At 35.9% G+C, this 25,000-nt stretch overlaps 2 protein-coding genes and 1 pseudogene across 2 annotated transcripts in view; 2 read left to right on the forward strand and 1 right to left on the reverse strand.

The window, feature by feature from the left end:
- LOC111341525 (uncharacterized) overlaps positions 1-25,000 on the forward strand; it is a 48,096-nt gene that overhangs the window by 20,322 nt on the left and 2,774 nt on the right. The window lies entirely within an intron of this gene.
- Positions 2,252-3,918, reverse strand: LOC148719439 (uncharacterized). Its single transcript, XM_088740614.1, has one exon. The coding sequence runs from the start codon at positions 3,836-3,838 to the stop codon at positions 2,267-2,269; it is 1,572 nt and encodes a 523-aa protein (XP_088596740.1). The 5' UTR covers positions 3,839-3,918; the 3' UTR covers positions 2,252-2,266.
- Positions 11,041-12,312, forward strand: LOC148719440 (uncharacterized; annotated as a pseudogene).

Below are 25,000 nucleotides of genomic sequence, written 5' to 3' on the forward strand. Positions count from 1 at the left end.
AATATGCTGACGGCTGCGTTTGTACTGGACACCTTGAGGCGATCGCAACACCACCTGGTCCCCATAACGAGATATCACCTGATATGGTTCCTTCTCATAGCAAGGTGACAGCTTATTTTCTTTCTTCTTCTCAAGCAGAACACTGTCTCCTTCTTTCACATTTCGATCTCTGGCATGGAACTTCTTGTCCACATAGTCCTTGTTAAACTGCTTTCTCTGATTGTCCCGATCACGAACGGCTTGGTCGCTCACTTCTACCTCCTCCTCTTCAACATTGACTAGCTCAGGCATTTTAGTTGTCAGCTTTCTCCTAAACAATAACTCGGCGGGACTCTTTCCTGTGGTTGAATGTGGCGTGGACCTGTATGCCAAAAGGAACCTGTTTAGCTCCTCTCTCCAGTTCTTTCCTTCTGCATGGGCTGCTCTCATGGACTTCAGAAGCGACCTGTTTTGCCTCTCTACCTCACCATTAGCTCTTGGCCATAGAGGTGTTGTGTAATGGTGATCAATCCCCATTTCATTCAGGTAATCTTCTACTTCTTTAGATACAAGATTTGAGCCATTGTCGGTACGCAGACCTTTAGGCAACCCATGTCTTGCAAATTGGGCATTCAAGCAATGAATGATGGTTTTGCTGGAAGTTGTTCGGACAACATCAACCTCTATCCACCGGCTGTAATAATCAACGAGAACTAACAAATGTTCCCCAGAAGGTAACGGACCCATTAGATCCACAGCTACTTCTTCCCATGGTTGGTTGGGTAACGGTGTTGACTTCAATGGTGGGGGTGGAACGTTCTTTGTAACCATCTGGCACCCGTAACACTCTGCACATCTTTTCTCGGCATCACGATCCATAGCAGGCCACCAGACTTTTGTTCTAAGTCTCTCCTTTGTCTTTGTGACTCCTTGGTGCCCCTCGTGTGCCAAACTAACGACTCTCTTGCGAAGTGCTTGGGGTATAACAATTCTTGTCCCCCGGAGAATTACATGGCCAATAAAAGTCAACTCATTGCGCACTGGCAAATACTGCTTTGGGGCATTGTCCCATTTCCCTTCGATGAGACAATTCCTGAGTGCTTGCAACTCAGAGTCTTGTGCTGAGACTTGTTCAATCTCTTTGATTCTCAATGCAGCAGGGACAGCATGTAGAGCTATCGCGCGTACATATCCATCATCCTCCGCGGAATTGTCTGAAGCAGGTATCTTCGTCAGTCGGGAAAGGGCATCTGCGATGTTTTTTCTTGAAGGCACATAGCAAACTTGATAGTTGTACGGTTGTAAACGCAGAACCCAGCGCTCTATTCTGGCTGAAGGTTTAGACTTCCTTGAATAGATGACTTTAAGTGCTTCATGGTCTGTCACCAGATCAAACTGTGGAAGCCCGTACAAGTAGAGGTGGAAGCGTTCACAAGCCCAGACTAAGGCTAGTGCTTCCTTTTCTGTCTGACTATAACGACGCTCCACTTGACTCAAACTACGACTAGCATAACAGATGGCACGGCTTTCCCCATTCTTTTCTTGTACCAGCACGGCGCCAAGTCCAACAGGACTTGCATCAGCAATAACACGGGTGGGTGTGTCCTTATCGAAGTAAGCTAGGACTGATGCACTTGCAACTTGACTCTTCAATCTCTGAAACGATTGCTCCTGCTCCTTACCCCAAACGAACGGTTCCCCTTTTCTTGCAAGTTTTCTGAGGGGATCAGCAGTGGTAGCAAAATCGGGTATAAACCTGGCACTGAATCCAACGAGCCCCAAGAAGCTACGGACTTCTGAGGGTGTCTGAGGCTGACTTGCCTCTGCAACTGCTCTGACTTTTTCCTCCGTTGGGCCGATGCCATGCTTACTCAGCAAAAGACCCATGAATACCACTTTAGTCATTCGGAAAGTGCATTTTTCAGCATTCAAAGTCAGCTGCTTCTCACTAAGACGTTGCAACACACTGTGTAAGTTCTTATCATGTTCCTCAGTGTCTCGACCATGAACGATAAGATCATCTGCTATGTTTGACACCCCTTGTAGACCTGCCATTGACTGGGTGATGATATGCTGGTACTTCTCTGGTGCGGCATTTACACCGAAACTCAAACGTTTGTAGCGGAATATACCATCATGGGTGGTAAAAGCAGGATCCAGGATCAGGATCCAGCTCAATTTGGTGAAAACCCCACCTTAAATCTAACTTCGAGAAAACACCACTCCCATTAAGACTTTCAAGGACTTCATCTATGGTTGGTATGGGCAATCTTTCCCGAATAATGGCCTAGTTGGCTCTCCGCATGTCGACACACAACCTTATGTCTCCGAACGGTTTAGGAGCAACAACGACTGGGCTTACCCACACCGTCGGCCCCTCGACTTTCTCAATTATGTCCTTTTCAAGGAGTTCGTTAACCTTGGCAGTTACTTTGTCCTTTACAGAAAAAGGTACTCGTCGCATTTTTTGAACGACTGGAGTTACACTGGGGTCAATGTGTAGCTTCAACTGATAATCTTTAAGCTTTCCAATTCCCTGGAATACACTGGGGTATTTTGCTTTGAGTCCTCCCACGAAGGTACCATCAACAGTGTTACAGTCTCCTGTCCCAAGAGTTCCCGAGAGATCCACACGAAGGATTCCAAGATCTGTGGCGGACGAATATCCCAGCAAACAACGCCCGGATTCAACAACAATGAAATCTGCCACAACCTTTGCTTTGGGTACGGAAACTTCTGTCTGAAACTGGCCCTCAATTTTAAGTTCTCGACCCCCATAAGCATACAATCTCTTCAGACAAGGTTTTAATTCAATCTTGAGCCCCTGATACTTAAGTTCCTGCAGTGTATCTTTACTAATGAGGTTACTTGCAGAACCTGAATCAATCAACACATCTCTGCTGATTCCGCCAATCTTCACTGAGATAACGGGTTCAGAGGAATTTGACATAGCACATGTCTGTTCTTCTATAGTAAAAGCAAAGCTGTCATCCTCACCTGACTCGTTACAATGACCCTCAACATGATTTGCCTGTCTCCCCTTACCATGACGCTGCTGTCTGCCTCCCCGTTGTTGGGTGTTACCTTGTTTTCCAGGCTTCGAGTTCCTTCCCCCTTTGCAACAGCTTGCATAATGACCATATTTACCACACTTGCTGCACTTGCGACCTCGGGCTGGACAATTTGTACTTTGAGCAAAATGACCTTCTTTACCACAGTTGAAACAAACGCTTTTCCCTTTGTCTCCACGCCCAGGACGTTCTTCAACTGCATGAGTACCTGCTCCAGGTTCTTGGCTTGGCATGACCATTTGACTTGCCTGCTCGTGTGAGGCTTCCCACTTTCGAACTTTATCCATTGCTGCTTGCAGAGTAATATTAACGACTTCCAATAGCTTCTTCTTTAGCTCAACATTAGGCAACTTTTCAATCAATTGATCCCGTAAATTTTCTTCCAAAGTTGGACCAAAATTACAATGACGAGCTTGTTTACGTAAACGAACCATGAACTTATCGGCGGTCTCTCCCTTTGTCGGCGTAAGTTGACGAAAGACATGACGCTCGTACGGTACATTGTCCTCGGCTCGAAAATGAGCATCCAACTTTCGCAGACACACCACATACTCATTATCCTCGTTAGCATTCAGTGGTCCAGGATCTGGAATATCTTCGTAAATATCTTGTACTTCCATACCTGCTAAATGAAGTAACTGAGCTGTTTTCCGAGAAGGATTCGTAATTCCCTTGCCATCGATGTAATACTGATACGATCGTTTCCACTGTCGCCATCGTTCCGCGACCTGAGAGGAAGACCCTGTTAAATCTAGAGGCGGAAGCGCCCTTTCTACTGAATTCGACATCCTCGTCGCCAATTTGTAGTGTCTAAAAATGAAGAAGTATGCCACAAAAGGCAGCCACGAAGGCGAACAACAACAGTACACACAGTATACGTTTCTTTAATAATCTTCCCGCGCTCACACTTTTTCGGATGTATACTTTTACATAAACAACCGCTGTCCTAGTATACTACAATTGCAGATACCCTCTCAAGAGCAATCGATCAATCCAGTGTTCCTACTGATGATGATATGCATCATGACATGGAGCATTTCATTCATAGTGTAATTCTCGATCTACAAATTTCGGATATGAAGTTAATGGAGTTACGACAGCTAAATTGCAATGATCCTACTATGCAATTGTTACATAGGTATGCCATGGAGGGTTGGCCCCAACACAAACGTGATGTACCTCCTTCTCTAAAGTCTTTCTGGAATGTCAGGAATGATATTCATATAACCGATGGAATCCTCAAGGACAACAGGCTTGTCATTCCATTTATATGGAGAACGGATATACTTCAGAAATTGCATTAAAGTCACTGTGGCATTGAGAAAACCAAAGCTAATGCACGTAATTAGTATAGGGCTTGGGGCTGTGAGACCAAAACGCCAAAAATGGTAAAAAATCAAGCTTTACCAAAGCAATTTATATCATTCTTCAACCGATTCGCAGCGATTCATTTTCGATAGGCTCAGGACGACTTGATTTTCACCCTCTATAAAACCAAAAATAGTGAAAAAATGAAGCTCTACCAAAACATTGTTTTATCATTTTTTCAACGAATTTTTAACAATTTTTTTAATAAGCTTAGGACGACTTAATTTTCACTCTCTGTGGAACTAATTATGACTTCTGGTTCATTCATTACAAACTGATTTATATCATTATTAACCCTCATTATTCACAAGTTTGATAAAAAAAACACTTAAAGAAAAATCACTTATACAAAATATGGAATGTAATAAAGAAATTCATGATGCTTTAATAAAAGTGGAAACATATTGCTGTCCTTTCTGTGATAAAGTTATCTGGAAAAATAATGAACCCATTGAAGAAAAATGTTGTGTGAATCAAAGTATTCGTTTAGATAATGGTTTCTTCGTTTGTATTAATTGTGGACAAGTTCATAGCCAATATTTCAAAGATCCTACCAAATTCATTGATTTCTATAAAAATTGGTTCAAATTTAGCAGAAAATCAGTCTATAACAGAAAATACTGTGTAGAAAATATAATTTATGATATTTGTGATAAAACCCGCGTTCAAATAAATAGAAACCACATAGACAAAATTATAAAAGTCTTTGATCTCATTGAACAAGTTCAACCACAAATAAACAGTTCAAGAAAAAGAATGATATCATTAAAGTTTATCATTGGTAAACTAATTCATATGATGAATTTAACACCAAATGAAATAAAAACTTCAAAATAAAAAAAGACTATTAAACAATGTGAACAGTATTGGGCTCAAATATTAAATCTCATCGGAGACGAAATTGTTTCAATCCTCAATCAACAAATTTCGAATCATAACTCAATAATAATTTATCTGCATCAGGGGCTAGATCAGTAACTACACCATCGATGTATCTCATCATTTGTCGTAATGAATCAATGTCAAATTCACCACTTCTCAATGTATTTTTGAAACTTATTAACAAGTGTTGATAACTTTGGTAAGCATAGGTGCAATTCTGAATATTTAAATCTAGGTTTTTATGAGCCATAAATCCTTGGATAAGAACAGAGATTGTTGATATTGCAACTATTGAAATACCTCTTGTCGCTGCAGCAGAAGCAATACTTCCTGTTGCAAATATGACAGATAGAGAGTTACCAATTAGTTTGATTTTCTTGAATCTTTTCATTAACTTTTTATAAGCCCTACATTTACGATGGTAAACCTTATAATAAGTTTTTAACTCTACAATTTGGTCTTCAGTCAGTTTGCTTGATATGTGATTCCAATTGAATATTTCCTTTTTCTTCACAGTCATATAAATATTAGATATATTAATCTTGTTTTGCTACCATGATGTAACTGTTGCTTGTTCCATCGAAAAGTGTATTACTATTATCAGCCTGTATTTTTAGTGATGTATTTGCTTGGAAATATAACATTACTGTGTTGGCTATTGTCACCCAAGAACCTTTAGTGTTTTGAAGTTGAATATTAATGTCACCGCTAGTAGTCATGAATGGTTTATCTAGAATGAACTTGAGGTGTGACAAATGTGCACTTTTCACACCATTGATGAATGTGACAAGATACAAACCAGCATTATTGACCATTAGTTTTGAGGTATCGCTTGAATTCACTGTGAAATCAGCATTACTGCTTTGAGACACGTTGGTGCTATGATCTGATGTTCCATTCACATAAAAATATACTCTCGAATTATTATCATGTGATAGTTTGCCTCTATACCAATTTTTTTTTGTTGCATTTGTTAATGCTGTTTTACTTGCTTTAGTGTCAATGTTTGTTTGCAAAGATGTTTGAACATTGTCAACATATTTCTTGGTTGTTGGGTTCCTAGCCTTCGTTGGTTCTTTATTCAAAACTGCTTCTGGATAAATGTACAGTTTGCTATTGAACAATGAATACCACTTATCATAAACTTCAACTGGTATGTCGTTATGATATCCCTTCGAACCATAGATTACAACCCATATATCTAATTTTTGATCATATGCCTGGCCTTGTTTAAATTTAACTACAATATCCCACATCAAATAATTTGGTGTTGTATTGCTCCATTTAGTCATATGAACAAGGCTTCTAATATGATTTGAAAATCGATTTGATCGTTGTCTTGTAATTGTCTCAACAGAACTTACAGCAGCCAGAGTTACTGAATTATATTCAATTCTACTGGATTCCCACCATATTTCACAAACAACTGTGTATTCCGATTTTGCTGCACTGTACATATTGACTCCAAATCTGCTTGAATAATAACCTTTTGATGAATCGAGTTTTAGTTCAAATGGTTTTACCTTTTTATTGAAGTGATGAAAGTCTTTGTTAATCATTAATTTCCCAATGATATCGTCTTCATCACTAAATTCGTTGCCTATAATACCATTCATGATATAATCCAGATCATTTTTTAAATTGTTACTAACACTATGAGATAATTGGTCGTTCACAGATGTGTCTACATATGTTTTATTACAAAGATCACTTCCAGTTGTTGGTGATGCTGAATTAATTGCTTTATTGTTTCCAAGGTTAAGATTACCAGTCATAGATTGAGAACCATTTCTTAACATAACAGCATTTGAATCTGGCTTTTTTACTATATTTGTGTTAAATGTTGTTATATCAAGCTTTGCACTCAACCCATTCATCACAACACCCACATCAGCCTTTTTATTGAGTTCAGTGTTGAACTTATTTAAATTAATAACACTGGTTCCATTAGCTGGTTGATCTGAAATGCCTGTTATTTGTCTGTCGAAACCACTAACACTTGTGAAATTTAAAGCCTTTTCAATATTACCACCTTTCGTTTTATCAAGATAATTACTTAAATCAACACTTCCAACATCATGTTTCTTAGCTAATTCAGTGTCAACATACGTTTTATTACATAAATCAGTTCCAGTTGTGGGTGCAGCTGAGTTAATTACTCGTTTATTTCCAACATTAAGGTTACCAGTCATTGTTTGAGAACCATTTAATGGCATGACAGTAGATGAATCAGGTTTTTTCACTATCTCATTGTTGAATGTTGTAGTGTCTAACTTTTTATTAAGTTCAGATGTGACATAATACTGATTCACAGCTGATGAAGTTTGAGATGGTGTATTGCTTAGACCATTTATTTGCCTGTCAGTACCACGAACACTTGTGAAATTCAAAGCCTTTTCAATATTACCACCTTTGGTTTTATCAAGATAATTACTTAAATCAACGCTTCCAATATCATGTTTCTTGGCTAATTCAGTGTCAACGTACAATTTATTACATAGATCAGTTCTAGCTGTTGGTGCTGCTGAATTAATTACTTTTTTATTTCCAACGTTAAGGTTACCAGTCATTGCTTGAGAACCATCTAAAAGTAATACATCAGTTTTATTAGCTTTATTTACAACAACAGAATTGAGTTTTTGTAAATTGACTACATCTTTGTTATTTGTTGGATCAGCCACATTAATAATCTTGTTGTTTTGCATATCAAGATTACCTGACATGGGTCGTGTTCCATCAGTATGAAGATGATCGTCGGTATAAGCTTTTGTACAAGCATCTTGATTATCGGTTGGATTTTTCAAGTTCTTAAGTTGTTTGTTTTCCATGTCATAATCACCAGAAGCAGTCAATTTAAACCCTACACCTGGTAATCCTCGTTGACCTCTTGAAGTACCACTACCAGATGATTTATAATTTAATAATCCATTTGAATAACTCATTATATATATTAATTACATTATACTTTTTCATCAAAGTTCTTTGAAGTAAATTTTTTTATCTTATCAAGATATACGAATGAATAAGGCTCTTGTGTTGCTTTTTGATAACTATCTTTTGGAATTCCAGTTTCTCTACATATCATATTTCTTTCATTTATGCTTGGAAAATCATAAATACAAAAATGACTGCAGTTCAGTCTTATATCCTTTGGTGTCTTATAGAAACTCTGACTTAAGTAAATAACTGAACAGTTCTTATGTCTTCCTCTGATGAAATATTCAATCAGTGGATTTTGGTTCTTTTCACACACAAAGTCATCAAATATAACAATTTTCTGTGATTCATTATCCATTTCAGTGACAGGAATAATTTCATCATTGCTTACTTCAAGAATTGGGTAACCCACCTCTTCTGAAATAGGCTCAAATGTTTGCATCATATGTTGATATTTTGTTTGTTCAAGGTTTTTAGCATAAAGATATATTTTATCGAAATACGAAAGTCTATAGATCATATCAAGAAGCAAATTAGTTTTACCAGAACCACTTGGACCACAAATAAGCATTCGAAAACATCTATCTGGCATTAATTTATGTGTCTGCTTGAAGTTAACATTATTGTTATCTTCAACATTGTAATTAAGTATTCTCATTATAATATATACTTATGTTATATATGAATCGTAAAAAATGGCAAAAGTTAGCGAAAAGTAAAACTAATCTTGGGAACCAAATCAATAGAGTTCATGATGCCATTAAGAAAACTAACATCAACCAACAAACAAACCAGACATTATTTAAACAAATGTTTGAACCAGTGACTGGTAAATTAGATGAAGTTATTGAAAGTAATTTGAATACACCTCCAATTAGAAAAAAATCAAAGAAAAAAGGTAAAACTCCACACATTGATTATTACCCAGAAGTGGACCCATTTGAAGATATGGAGGTAGAGGGTCTTTTAGATGATGATCGTGGATATGAACCATATGATGAAAAACAAATTCCAATATCACCACCACCTTATGCTTATAAGGAACCACCAGCAGTGGTGCGAAAAGTTAAGCCTTATGATGGTGATCAATCATTCGGTGAAATTTTGGATTCATTTGAAGAACCACCAGAGTATGACTATGATGAAGACATTGATTATGGCCTACAAGATTCAGATGCCGCAAACATGATTTTAGATGATCTCAATGTAATTAATTATGATGATCTTGATAAAAGTTTATCAGAAATACCTAGTGAAAGAGGTAAAAGAACAAAATTAACCTGAATCATTAAATACGCTGAATCTCGAAGGAATCAATTAAAAGGATATAAAAGTGATGTTACCAAAAGATATAATAAAGGTGAAATAAATGATGCAGAAAAGCAATTAGAAAATAGAAAAATTGATATAAGACGCTCTGTGTTAAACAAATATATCTCAGATAATAAGAAAAAGTTAAAGACTATTCAAGGTTCAGGTGTTCATTTTTACAATAATCCCAAACAGCTTGTGAAACAACTCTAACTCATCATTGGTGAAATGATAGCCGGCAATAATAGTATTAAAATGAGAAACACAGGTCAAGCCATTCTTGATACTCTCTTGAAGACATCAACCATAAACAAGAAACAATACACAAAAATGTTCAATAATTATTTCAAAATATAATGTAACCATATCATATAATGGAAAGAGAAATTGTTTTGACAAGTTATAACAATAAATCTGGAAAAAACAAACCATCAGATTTTACAACTCGTTTTGTTCAACCTATAACTCTTGACAAAAATCGTCAGTATGTTATTGGTCTTAACAGAATTATAAACATGAGTTTCACATGGTTCAATGTCAACAGTTCACTCAATAACCAGAAGCTTAAATATAGTAAAGATAACGGTACATCTTTCACTGAAATTGATCTACCAGCCGGTGTATTGAGTTATGAAGATTTCAACAATCACATTAAATCTCTAACAAAAGACAATAACACTTATCCCATAACATTAGAATTTGATAAAACAATTTTTAGAGTTGAAATAACACTGGCTAATAATTATCAACTTAATCTTCGAGAGAGTAACTTTAATGAGCTTATTGGATTCAATAAAGCATTACTTACATCTGGAACCCATGTTGGTACAAAAGTTCCCAATTTATCACAAGATACTGATCTTCTAAACATTCATTGTGATCTCATTAATGAAAGCATGGTTGATGGTCAAGAAACAGACATAATCTACAGCTTCAGTACAAGTGTAATCCAACCATCATATAGTTTCACTCTTGAACCACAGAGAGTCACTTTTAGTCCAGTAAACAAAAGCAGAATATCAACCATTCGTATTTATATCACTGATGGAAAACGAAGAATTATTGATTTGAATGGACAAGACACAGCTTTTTCACTATTGTTAAAACCACTCAATTAATATGACTAATTAATATAATGAGATTGATTGAGTACAAAAAAATTTATCATCCAAAATTGGGTCGTTTTGTCTATAAACACAAGGGTTCTGGTATCATTATTGATAATTTATTTAAACCAATAAAAGCCATATTCAAATCAGTTGTTAAACCATTTGCTAAAAAAACTCTTGATGCAGGTGTTTCACATGCTGGAGAACGTCTTGGAAAAGCTGTTTCTCAAAAATCTGGTGATTATATAATGAAAAAATTACATTCAATACGAAACACAAAACCAACAAAACCAAAACAAAAAGAATCAACAGACATGATTCTAAATCGACTGATAAGTGGTGATGGAATAAGACGTAAAAAAATAATCTAAGATATAAATATAATGTTTAGAACAAGTGAATATTTACAACGAAATGAATTAACTCGAATACAACTCGATAATGTTATTAGCAACCCAGCTAATAATAATGCACAATCTAAAGCTGATTACAAATTCACTGTCAACGATCGAAGTAGTTTTTTCGATTGGTATAATGCTTACCTTGAGGTCCAGTTTCAAGTTCAAAAGCTAGCTGATGGTAGTGCTTTCGGTGCAGATCGAGTGTCAGTAATCAACAGTGCTCATTCACTTATTCAACATATGACTATTAAAAGTGGAGGTAAAATCATTTACGATACGGATAATCTTCATAAAGTAGTCAACTTGAAAAATTTGATTGAATACAGTGATGATTTCTCAAGAAGCGTTGCCAAAAACAGTCTGTGGTACCTTGATACAGATTACAGAATTGCTAATGCAAATCAAAACAGTGGATTTGAAGCTCGACGATTGTTAACAACTGGAAACAATGATGTAAACGTAATCATTCCTCTCAACCGTTATTCATTTTTCGAAGAGCTTGAAGATAGTATGTTACCACCAATGCAATTACAATTTACTTTAACATTGTTAAGTGACGCAAATCTCATCCAAAAACTGGCCGTTGTTGATGATGCTCGTGTGGTTATTGATCGATTTTATTTATGGATTCCAAGATTGATTCCAAGATTGATTCCAAGATTGATTCCAAGATTGATTTCTATCAAACTATATGAAAGTTAATAAGTGGACTTATAATCAAGAAATGTTCCAACAATCAGCTGGTACTAGATCATCAGGCTTTTTCAAATCAGTCCATCCATCGATAATGTAAAACATGTATTTGTCTATTTACAGAGAAATAAAGACAATAATGATGAATTGAATCCATATGAATATGACACTTTCAACATAAACGCTGATCGTGGAAATGGTTCTTACCTTACCACTTGTCGTTTAGAATATGGCAATGGTGTATTTTATCCTGAAGTGGAATACGATAGCGAATCCAAAGTAAGAATATTCAATGATTTGATGAGTTATGCAATGGGTAAGAACGATTATAATTCAGGTACACAGCTCAATCTAAGCAATTTCAATTCTCTTTTTGGAGTCATTTATTTCGATCTCACTTTTGAAACTGAAAAGGTTACAAGAGATCCCAAACAGCTTGTTTTCAGATACAAACTGAATGCACAAGCAGCTGCTGATAGTGTTTTTACAGTTAATGCTGTTGTACTCTATGAACAAGAAGTTATAATAAACAAAGTTGGAAATGAACTGTTGATTGTCTAAGACCTCAATTGAATAGACCCCCAGCTAAATGACCTGACACCATTAATTAAATATGTTTTATAATATGAATTGTATAACATATAATTATAATGGTACAGTTATCTGAAATCAATGTAAAACTATCACCAAATCAAAAAAAAGAATTTGGGTAAAGCATATCATAACAAACAGTCAATAACATTGAGATTATCCTCAAACTCATTAAGTGGAAATGATAAACTCTTAGTTCCAAAAACAGTTATGAACAGATTACAAAAAAGTAAACAAATGAAAAAAGGTATGGATATAAAATTATCAAAAACCAACATTAGAAACCAAATTGGAGGCAGCCTTTTAACATCAATACTCACTATGGGAAAAAGTCTTTTGCCAACCATTGGAAAGACATTAGGTCTTTCTGCTTTGGCTGGATTGGCTTCAGAAGGTGCTTCTCAAGTTGTTAAATCAATTTCTGGATCAGGTTTTCTCATACCATAGAATAAAATAGATCAACTCATTAAATACAAACATTTATTAAGTGAAAAACAGAAAAAGGACATTCTCAATGCTTTACAAAGAGGACAAGGTGTTTATGTCATACCAACAAAGACTCAACATGGAGGAGCTATTGGGACTATCCTTGCTTCAATTGGTATTCCATTAGCTATTGACTTTGTTAAGAATTTATTTTCTGGTGGATCAGCTTCTAGATTAGGCCCACCACCTCCATTTATTGGTAATTGGCCAAATGGTAGAACTCATGGCAGAGGTAAAAAAAACAAAAACAAAAACAAAATTCCATAAAACAATCCCTTTAACAAACTTTGATCTACTTGAATGGTGTAAATATCTGAAAATTCCAATCAACAATGTTCTAAGCAGAGATGAAAAGGTTCCTCACAATCACAAACAAGCACTTTTCATTTACAATCTCGAACCATCTTACATGTCAGGATCACATTGGGAAACAACTTTTGTTAAGGATAATGTCATCAATTACTTCGATTCATTTGGAATGCCACCGTTTCAAGAAATGGTTAATCATGCTAAAAAGAAGAATATCACTTTATTACATCAAAACAATCAAATTCAAAACATTAGAACATCAACTTGCGGATACTTTTGTTTGTATTTCTTAAATGAGATGAACAAAGGTAAATCATATTTCGATCTTCTACAAGTGTTTGATATACATGACACTATGAAAAATGAAAGATTCATTGCAAAGTATTTTAATTTAATATAAGTTATTTATATATGAAGTCTTATTGTGTAAAACAGAAAAAAGTTACTGAATGTGTCCCAGGAAGTGAAAGATATGAACCAACAAAAAATGGTAGAATGATGTTGAAATGTATTTGTTCAGACTGTGGTAAAACTAAAACAAAGTTTGTGGGTGGATCATTGTTTGATGTAGGAAACAATCATTCAATAGGTGAAATGGTTTTTAAAGGATTAGCCAACAGTGGTGCTTATCTTGCTCGAAAAGGTGCTGCAAAAGCTATCAAATCAGATTATGCCAAGAGTAAAATCAAACAAACAGCCAACAAATATCTCGATCAAGCTCTTGACAGTTTCACTAATGATTTGAGTAAAAAGATAAGTGGAGGAAGCATTGATTATTCACAATGGTATCCAATGGAAATGTATTCACCTCAAGGTGTTCATGATCCAACTAATCCACTTTACAAAGGAGGCGCTGTTGATATTCATAAACTCATCGGTAAATTACCTAAACCAAAAAGTGGTTGGACTCTTCCAGGTCATAAATACACAGGACCTTATAACGATCTTAACAAACAAGTCAAATATAATCCCACAACCGGTGAAATATTAGAAATATATGATAACCCCACTGGAAAGACTGATGCAATTGCTATGCAGCATGATGTTGATTACAGTGTTTGTAAAGGTGATAAAAAATGCAAAAATATAGCTGATCGTAAAATGGTTAAAGCATTAGACGCAATACCATGGAATGAGCGTCAATGGGGTCATTGGCTAGCTAGAAATGTCATCAATACAAAACAGAAATTAGGTCTTGGTGTGAAACAAAAAAACGTGAAAAGCCGTCGAGTGAAATAAATTGGCAAGTCAAATTAGCAAATGAACTACACAAACCCATCAAACGTAAATTCACTCGGCGGCGTATAATTGTAAACCACATCGATGAAATATGGACAGCAGATTTGGTTGAAATGCAGAAATACAGTAAATGGAACAAAGGCTATCGATATCTTCTCATGGTTATTGATGTATTCAGTAAATACGGTTGGATTGAACCTTTGAAAGACAAGAAGGGTGAATCAATCACTGAAGCGTTTAAAAGAATATTCAAAGAAGGAAGAAAGCCAAAGTTCCTATGGAGTGACAAGGGTAAAGAATTTTATAATAAACATGTTGAAGAATTGTTGGATAAAAATAGTGTTAAATTGTATTCAACCGAAAATGAAGAGAAATCGTCTGTTGCCGAACGATGGAATAGAACGATTAAAAACAAGATGTGGAAACAGTTTACTATGCAAGGCAGTACTCAATATCTCGACATTTTACCGAAAATTCTAAGTCAGTACAATAACACCAAACATAAATCAATAAAAATGACACCAACAGAAGCGTCTAATAAAAAGAACAAAGGAATAGTTTATTTTAATCTCTATGGTGATGACGATATCTTAACATCAAAACAACGTATACCGAAATATGAAATCGGTGATAAGGTTCGAATATCAAAGTATAAAAGACAATTAAGTATTCGATAAAGGCTACACTCCAAATTGGACAGAAGAGATATTTATTACCGACAAGATACAGTACACGAATCCAATCACTTATCGATTGCGAGATTTGAACAACGAAGAAATCAAAGGAAGCTTCTATGAACCTGAATTATTGAAAGCCAAACAAGAAATATTTCGAATCGATAAAGTAATAAAGAGAGATTATAAAAGTAAACGAGCTTTGGTTAAATGGAAGGGATATAATAATGATTTCAACAGTTGGGTTTCTTTCAAGGATTTACAAGCTATCTAGGTTGCGTGCAATTTTCAGACATTTTTTTTTTTTCAACGGTCAAGACTGCATGGTTACCATAGTTGCAAGTCTAGAAACGTCTTATATGTCATCACAATTCCTCCTAAATCATCTCGTCTTCAGCACATATCCTTGGGTTTCATCCACGTGACCAATACCTTAGCAACGGTTACTATCCGCCATCTTGGTGTCCCTCGAGCGTAAACAAACCGTATCTAACGAAGAGTTTATGTGAGAAAGAAGGGATGGTTTTATGCATTATTGTTGGCTGTTCGAGCAAAAGTGGAAAGCATAAAGACTAAGGATTTTTTCGTATAATAATTTGATAATTTTATTATAGCCAGCAGGAGTTATCTCGTAGCACACCGCGGAGTCGTTGTCTGATAACCAAGTTTCAGTTATTGCAACTAGGTCAGCTTTGCATTCGTCGACATAATCAACAAACAGTGCAGATTTGTTTGAAATAGAACGAGCATTTAACGTGCACATGGTCAGCTGAGTGTTCGATGTACTCAAATGGAGATCAGATACGCGGTTTACCTGCACAACGTTGGAGCGGTGGCTATGATGATGGCTTCGATGTTTAACTGCTCGACGATTTGTTGTAAAAGACGTAATTGGTGGACCAGGGTTCGGGCTGATGTCGCCACTAGTTGTTAAGCGAAGACTCGTTAGGTTAAAGGAAGAAACAGAGTTCGGAGTATGAGATATCCGAGCAGTGAAGTAGCGATGTGATCTTGTTGAAGATGAAAATCCAAGATGGCGGAACAAACGCATCGACGACGAGCAACTTGCACGGTATAAATCCACTTCATTAGTGGTCTTTGTAACTCCAGAATCATCAAGGGCATAAGATGGACAGAAAATGAGCGTATTTAGATAAATTAAAGAGCGACTTAAACAACAGAACAGATATAGATAAGTGGCTATGGCGGAGCCGAGAAAATTACGACTGACCGCCATTGCGCCGCTGACCACAGTCTATAGCGCAAAATTCATTATAGATATGATCAAATGCGCTATACCTAAGATCACCACATATCAAGGGGAAGAACAGGAGGAACTAGAAGTTGTTGTATGGTTCGAGGCTTGCGGCTGTTGTAGATCCTCGATTTTTTGGTCGAGCTTTTCTTTGAGCTTCTTAGCCGATGAGAAATCGATGTCTTTAGCCCTCGCATACGGCACTTCATTGACCTATGTCGGCAAAATCCATGAGCATTTTACCTGAGTGCAAGTAAGCTTGGGGTGTCACGAAAACTCACACCCCGAAAACTCAGACCTCAGACCTCGAACCCCGAAAACTCAGACTCCTCGAAAATTCAAGAGATAAACTCGACTCATGATCACTCCTGGTAATGCCGCGTGTATTTTGATCTTTTGGGTCTTGATCCAACTGAAGCAGCAAAAGCAAGGCCGCAAGTTGCACGTTTCGCAAAATCGTCCGATGGTTGAGTATTAAAACATTTTAGAGTGACACAAGACTTCATTTAGCTTAGATTTCCTCAATTTTTCCCGTTAATTTTGAACTTTTCATTCACAGTTAACAGGATCAAATGCGCTCGCTCCAACACCAAAGTATTAAAATGTGGCGTGATTTTGACGAGCCGAAAGGGACGTTTGTTTACCTTTTTGTACTTCGTCGCACAGATCCTTGTTGTCGCTCTGTTAAAATTCTTAAATATTTCGCGATGATAATGGATACAAACAGAGACACGGCCCACCAGTCCCAAAACGAAGACAATTTTGCGACCCTTGGGCTAGAGTTCTTAAATGAGGCAGAAAGAGAAAAACAATGCGAAAGAAGACTCGGCATCAGCGCCGTCATGATTCGCTTCACTGAAAAATCACTCTTGATATTGTTGTCCGTCTTTCGCGTCGGATTTGTTGCATTATTCCACCGGTTATATTATAAAAAAAAAATTGGTTCATGCTTTATGCTATGCACTATCGAATTATGGAGCACTTCGGAAGCTTGGAGAACACTTCGAGGGACCTGAGTTTTCGGTGTCTGAGTTTTCGTGACATCCAGCGAGCTTGCCATGAATTCCAGTAGTTGCCTCTAACATAAATAAAACACTCGCGATATGTGAGCATGACTCAGCCAGTCCAGCTTTGCATCCCAAGCAATGGGCTGACAAAATAGTCCCATCGTTTTCGGAAATGACCCAAATGTTCACTAAAGGATCATTCATATGCTGTGATTGCCAAACTCGTGCTCTCACGGCATACCTGTCGGGGATTACTTTGCCTACAACTGAGGTTACAAATCCCGACACCATTTGATTAAACGCCTCTAGACTCTTGAACGCCTTGAACTGCTTTTTGGTGTAGAAGCTGGTCTCAAGAACGAGGTAACTCAGCAAGTCCGACGCTTCCACAGGAGGCAAGCATTTTGGACTGAGCTTCTCGGTTGGTAAGCTTGCAGGGTCAACCCTAATGACCGAGATCTTTTTCAAACATCTTTCCTTCCAACTCTCTAAGCTTTCGGCATACCCAGAGAGCACTGGGATACCTTAAGATGAATGCCAGATACTTTCATCGCTTTTTTCTTTCTGGATATTCATGTAGTTGGCGAAATAATACGGCGATAAGAGAGAGGGCTTCACTATAGAAATTGACTAATTATTCATAAATTTGACACCCGAGGGACACCAACATGGCGGACACTAACTTCAGCAAAGCTTGCGACGTCACCTGAAACCCAACCATAATTTCAATTTTTCGTAAGTTCTTTTTGAAAAAACCAATAGGCAGTTTACACGGCAACAAACGTGGATAATTGTGAACCAATCTATAAAATCACAATAGAAAGGCAGCATACGACCTTGAGATGTCAATGTTATTTCGCAGAAGAGTTGAGGACACCTCTTTTAGTTTGGTCAACATATCTCCTTGTAAAGCTGAATACAGCAAAATATCTTTGTGCGAACTTGCGATGGCTCTTGATAAAGTGTTGATAGACTGAATGATGTCTTCTGGTGTTTCTCTTTTCAATTCATGTTCAACACCAAAGTAGTCCTTTCTTCTTTCTTGATCATAAGACGATGTTAAAGCAAGCTTGACAACAGCTAGACTTTGTTGGTCACGCTGTGGCTGCTGTTGAGATGCTTGCTGCTGAGTTGAGAGCTCTGGAAATCTTTCCAACATCGCTCTCTTTTCATTGTCGACAAAACTGGCACAATCTGGAAAACTCTGAGTAAGCCTCCGCGTAAAAGCTTCTAGATAGTTTGCAAACTCTTCAAAACGTTTCTTATCCATAGCGTCTTATGTAAGTGTCGTTATGAAAGGTGTCTCCTGCAGGAGACAGATTTTGTTACGTGTCTCATGTAAGTGTCTCCTGCAGGAGACAACAGATTTTGATTGGTTGAGTGAATTATTAATTGCGTTACACAGCGTTACGTGTCTCATGTAAGTGTCTCCTGCAGGAGACAACATGTTTTGACTTAAAGATTATTTAATATAACATATATATAGTGGAAAAGAAACTTTAGAGGTCTCTGAAGATATGAACATCAAAACTCGAATTAGATGTAAACTATGTCACCAGAAGTTTAAAAAGAATAAAACATTAGAGATCCATAGGAGAATCATACATCAGATTGAAATTTAAGATAATTATGTTTCAAAACGTGGTAATCAATAAAATCAATTATTTGGTTGAAATCATTGCTTACAATGTAATTATCTTTGTCCTCAACTCTCTTTCTGAATTGTACCTGTTCAGGTCTCATTTCAATCTTTTTACCCGGTCTCTTTAATTCGCAATAAATGACCTTTTCATTATGAATAATGATGATAAGATCAGTGATTCCTTCATGATACACCTTTTGCATCTTTTTATTACGACTTAGAAACTCTCCAAAAGTATGAACAATGAGAACATGTGGGTTATTTTCATAATGTTTAAAAACAGACATCATAAGATCGTATTCAGACATTATACTAAATCATTATACTAAATTGTAATGTCCGTATGCGTAACTATTGATACCATCCTTGAGAATATATCGTTTATCATCAAAGCAACTTAATGATACTTTATTTAATTCATAACTACAGATTTCATGTTCGTCACTACGGATGGTTTTCATCTTGTGATGCATTTGTTTTGAATTGAATAAAACATCTTTGTAATTTTCATGTTTAATGTCTTTTTTAATCACGTTCTTCTTAACACCTTTCGCTGTACGACTACCTTGATTATTATTCTTAATGTAACTATACATCTTCGATCTCAGACCAATAAATTCAACTACTGGAACTCCAGCAGCTTCATCTTTCATTTTACCAATCACTCTCTTGTTCTTTTTGTAAAAGTATGGAGAGTTTTCAGCATAATCACTGTTATCAAACATATGTCTATCCTTCTGGAAGTCTTTGTATACATCGTCCGCTTCAGTTTCATAAGTCAGTGAATCAGTGTCTGTAAATAATAACTTTGCTTTGTTTCCATATTTGTGTTTGATGTAACCATAATGGAAATCATACATCAAAGCCTTTGAAAGATCAAGAATACACATACCAATATAAGCTGGTCTGTTTAAAGTTAATGTTTCTTTGATTTTGTGTACAGCAACCAGATTCTCATTGAATATTTTACTTGACACAAATGTTGGTCTAGATGCTAATTTCAACAACTTATTCTTGTCAGTGATGAGTCTTACATCAACACGCTTTCTAAGATTTCCATCGTCTTTCCAAATGCAGAATTATTTATTAATTTGAAAAAGTCTTTCTCGAAAGCATTCTTAGCTTGAGTTCTCTTTTGTGTATTAAAGTCGATGTATTGTTTTAACCAGGGTGACTGATTAAATTCAAGTGCTCTATGGTTAGTTTTTAATTTCATTCCAAGATCGAGATATAACTGAAGATTTCGGTAATGCAGAACGTATTTCTCTTTGTTTGACAATGTTGGAATCAATTTTGATACGAGACCTGTTGATATGTTAAATTTCTCAGCGATTTGTTTACTGTATGGTGACAACATGTCTGGCGTGACTTTAATCTTTTCTGGTGCTAATGGATGATCATTATGTAAATCATGTAACTCTTTTGGGTATTCAAGATCAACTTCTAGTATTAATCCCTTTTTACTATTTTCTTTATATGAATCAAGGTTGAGTTTATCAATCTTCTTCCATTTGAATCCACCAGTTGGAAGGTATTGTGACATAGCCCAACCGTACAGATTATTTGCGTCAAGGTACATAATATACTTTGATGGTTCATTTTCATTGTAATCGTTCATGTATTGGTTGTTTGCGTTTCCATATCGATTCGCAATATAACTTGTACCACCTCTCATTCCTTTTTCAATAAACTGAAACATATCAATATCAGTCATTAATTCAAGTTTTATATTAGTCATTTTCAACATAGCGTCCCAAGATAGTCCAGGGCTTGTGAAATAGTGACAAGGGTCGAGTTTATAATATTGTTGACAAGTTTGTCTGAAGTTTTCAAACACATCAGCCAACAACGATATGTCAGATTTGAGGTATAAATCATGATAATCACCCATTGTTTGTAACTTGAATTTTTTCCATACATTTTGAGCATGTTTGTAATCGTCATCTGAGATATGTTCATTATTCAGTATGCTGTAAAATTCATCTTTTATTGGTAATTCTGTCTCATCGAATTTATCAAAGCTATCCATGTAATCACAAGGGTAAACACCTTTTCTAGTCATGAGCTCGAATTTGTTTTTCTTAAATTGTTCTGAGGTATATTTGAAAGCTTCTTTAGGTAGATTGTTGACTAGTTTATCAAGGCTAGAACTCATGAACTGAAAACTGTTGATGAAAGTGAGATTATTTCCAAGCATGAAAGCCATATACTTTTCCATGTTATTTGGAATTGCGTTTATGTTCATTTCACATTCTTCTCCTTTCTTGTTTGTATATCTGTTGTTCTTAACAATCTCTCCAATTTCTTGCATAATGAAATGTGAATCGTAACCTCTCAGATTATGAAATATCACAGGTATTTTATCACTGATCCGAAAATTCAAATTACAGTCTTGATGAGCTGAGCCTCTGAATTTTCCAGTGATGTGACAATGATCTCTCACTCTAATATCTTCATTGGTATACTTCTGTTCACAAATATGGCATGTATCAGCGTTTTGAAATTGTTTTTCATCTTCTTTAGTCATTTTAAGTGGTTTGTTAAATTTGGATTTGATAATCATTTTACAGTATCTTAACTCTTCAAGCATGTGTTCCATGAATTTATAAACAGCTTTCTCGCCACGATATATTTGAATAGGTTTCGTATACTTGTCATCGTAAGTGCAAACAACTTTGTAGCCATATCCACAGTCAGTATGTTTTTGATAAGCTTCAGTGAAAGATTTTACACCAGTTTGTTGACAACCTTGAACTTTTTCCGTTATTGCTTAAAAGTCAGCGTAGATTACAAATGGAAGTGGTAGTTGCTTATGATGATGATTGAACTTTAATATGTTGTGGTCTTTAGTCGGCATCTTAACAGCTTGAACTCCATTGATTAGGAGACAATTAGCTTTGTGGTCAGTTAAGACTCTTTCAGAACTAAAACACTGTAAACAATACATACAGAAATGCTCTCTCTCTTTATGTTTAGTTTGGCTGTACATAAACCTATTAAAATCTTTAATTAGTATGTAATGTGAATTCTTATTTTCTTCTGTTATTAATAAAAGATTCATATGATTTTTATTCGTTTCCTTACTGATGTATATTTGGTATTTTTCTTTATTCTCATAGCCAAATACGTTGACGTTGATTTTATTTTGTTTTTCAATCTTGTTGATTTGGTTAATAGTCACCGGAAATTCAATTCCTGTGTAATCTAATTTCTCAACAAAAGCTCTGTCAACTTTTTTGATCCTCTGAGGATACTTCTCTTGTGGATTTAAGTGTCTTATATGGCACCAACGGAAACATTCATTATCTGTATTTTTCAGATTGATCAAACCTTTATTAGCATTTCTAAGTTCTGATGGAAGTTCAATATAAGATGAACCTTTTGTTGGATTATATTTCACAGTATTTATGCAGTGATTATCAACTGATTGAATACGCCAACCAGATCCTTCAGAAATCCATTGTGCGATTTGTAATGTTATATGTTCTTCTGTTAATTTTAAAGAGTCTGCTATTTCTGTTTCATTTATTATTGTTTGAGGTTTGCTATTAAAGTATGCCGTTTTTGTTTGAACTTCATCACCAATATGTTTCTCAAAGGTAATTTTCATTGTCTCTGTGAATTTGAAACCTTTCATTGTGTCCAATAACTTTTTAAGATATTTACCAACAGCTAATCTTGTGCTTTGCATTTGAAGTAATGGATCTTTATCATTTTTTATGTTTATTTCATCTGATTTAGTATATCCTTTTAAGGCCTTATTTGTCTCATTGATTTTTGTTCTTGGTAAAGGAACAGGCTTTTTTGTTCTTGGTAGAGGAATAGGTGGTTTGATAATGTTTTCTTCATAATCTTGAGCCATCTGCTTCACATTTTTGAACTGTGGAGCGAATTTAAATTTACGCTTCAATGTTTTGGGTTGATATTTTGGAACAGGTCTTAAATTCATGATTATATCAACCAGTTGATCTTTTGTCAGATTCCGTAATTCGTTTCTATTCATGTCTATATATAGGTTAGATAATTTTTGTTTCATTTGATTTTGTGTATTCAATATTTCCAAAGTTTCCTTCATATTTTGTGAACGTGAATTTTCTTTAAGTGTATTTTGATTTTCTATTTTGTTTAGAATTTCCATAATTTCCTTCATATTTTGTAAACGTGATTTTTGTGAATAATTAGGGTTGATGGTAATACAAAACAGTTTGGTAGAGCTTCATTTTTTCACTATTTTTGGTTTTATAGAGGGTGAAAATCAAGTCGTCCTGAGCCTATCGAAAATGAATCGCTGCGAATCGGTTGAAGAATGATATAAATTGCTTTGGTAAAGCTTGATTTTTTACCATTTTTGGCGTTTTGGTCTCACAGCCCCAAGCCCTATACTACTCACGTACAACGGTATTTTGGCCTGGCATGAATAAACAAATTGAAGACATGGTGTCTTCTTGTGAAAAATGTCTGAAATATCAAAGGAAGCAGTCGAGAGAACCCATGCAAACTCGACAAATCCCAATATTGCCCTGGCAAATTGTTGCATCAGATGTGTTAGAACACAAAAATCAAAACTACCTTGTGGTCATTGATTATTATTCAAAGTACATTGAGGCTATTAGGCTCAATGGCAAAGCCAGCAGTGATATTATCAGTTGTCTAAGTGAAATTTTCTCAAGACATGGTTATCCACAAACTCTAATTGCAGACATGTCCTACAACTCCAGAGAAATGAAGGAATATGCTACGCAATATGGCATTAACATAATAACAACCAGTCCCACATATAGTCAGGCAAACGGTCTTGCAGAAAAGGCGGTCAACATTGTTAAAAACTTACTAAGAAAGGAGTACAATTTGAATGAAGGTCTGATGGAATACCGCAACACACCAATAAGCAATTTTCCTTATTCACCTAACCAAATGTTATTCATTAGGCAAATTCGCACAAGAGTTCCTGTTCACCCCTTGCTCTTAGTACCACAGAACTGTCATGATGTTCCAGAATTACTAGAAAAACGACAAGCTAAATACAAAGAATTCTATGATCGCCAAGGCTCCAAACAATTACCTCAACTTAAGGAAGGGGATAGTATAAGGTTCAAGAAACCAGGTGACAAACATTTATCACGTGCTATAGTTACAGGAAAACATGACACACCCAGATCATATATGATTACTGATGAAACTGGTAGAGAGTATCGTAGAAATAGACGTCATATTCATCTTACTCAGGAACCACTTATTACTATATTAGATCATGATCTCATTGATGATTCACAGCCTGTAACCATGCAATCCAGTGTAAGCTCTCCAAGTGTAACTAGAGAATCAGATGCTAACCTGGAACCAGACCTACCCGATACTGATGCCACCTCGGTTCCGCGTCGCTCTACTCGGGTCAGATCTGTTCCGGTTTGGCATAAGGATTATGCTATGTAAAAGAGTTGTATTTTAGATTAATCTACAGTTGAGTTGTTGACTTCTTGTTCCAGTTTTCACTTGTATTAGCATAATGTTGTTAAGACAGCCAAATAACTTAAGAAGGGGGATGTTATGATAAGTGGGTTGTAAGTCACGTGATCTCATGGATCACGTGCAGTGTAAAATTACGGAATAAAGAAGCTAAAGAAAAGTTGAACTCATAACACGATGGCCCGGTAAATATTATGTTCGAGTAACAATGTTTTTAAAAAGTATAGTTTAATAGAAAATTTTGCCTCAAATCGAAGTTTTTTTCAGAATTTTCAACATAACGCTGCGCAATTTCTGGCCATGAAGGCAAGTAAACAACGATCTAAGCGTGATGAATTTTACCGCGTGGGCTTTGTCCACGTAAGAAATTCGTACGTTTTTCGCTTATAACGGCAAATCAAAAACTGTTTAAAATAAATCTGACGTCCCGAAATATTTCTTGGCCATTTTAGTCTTGCTTCCAATTGATAGATTCCATGGAACTTGAGATCTCTTCACTCACGGACAAATTTGCATATTCCCTTTTGAAATTTGATCCACATGCCCATTTTCACAGATGCGAAGATATCTAGCGATTTTT

Source organism: Stylophora pistillata, chromosome 12 (assembly GCF_964205215.1).
Source record: "Stylophora pistillata chromosome 12, jaStyPist1.2, whole genome shotgun sequence".
Lineage (NCBI taxonomy): Eukaryota > Metazoa > Cnidaria > Anthozoa > Scleractinia > Pocilloporidae > Stylophora > Stylophora pistillata.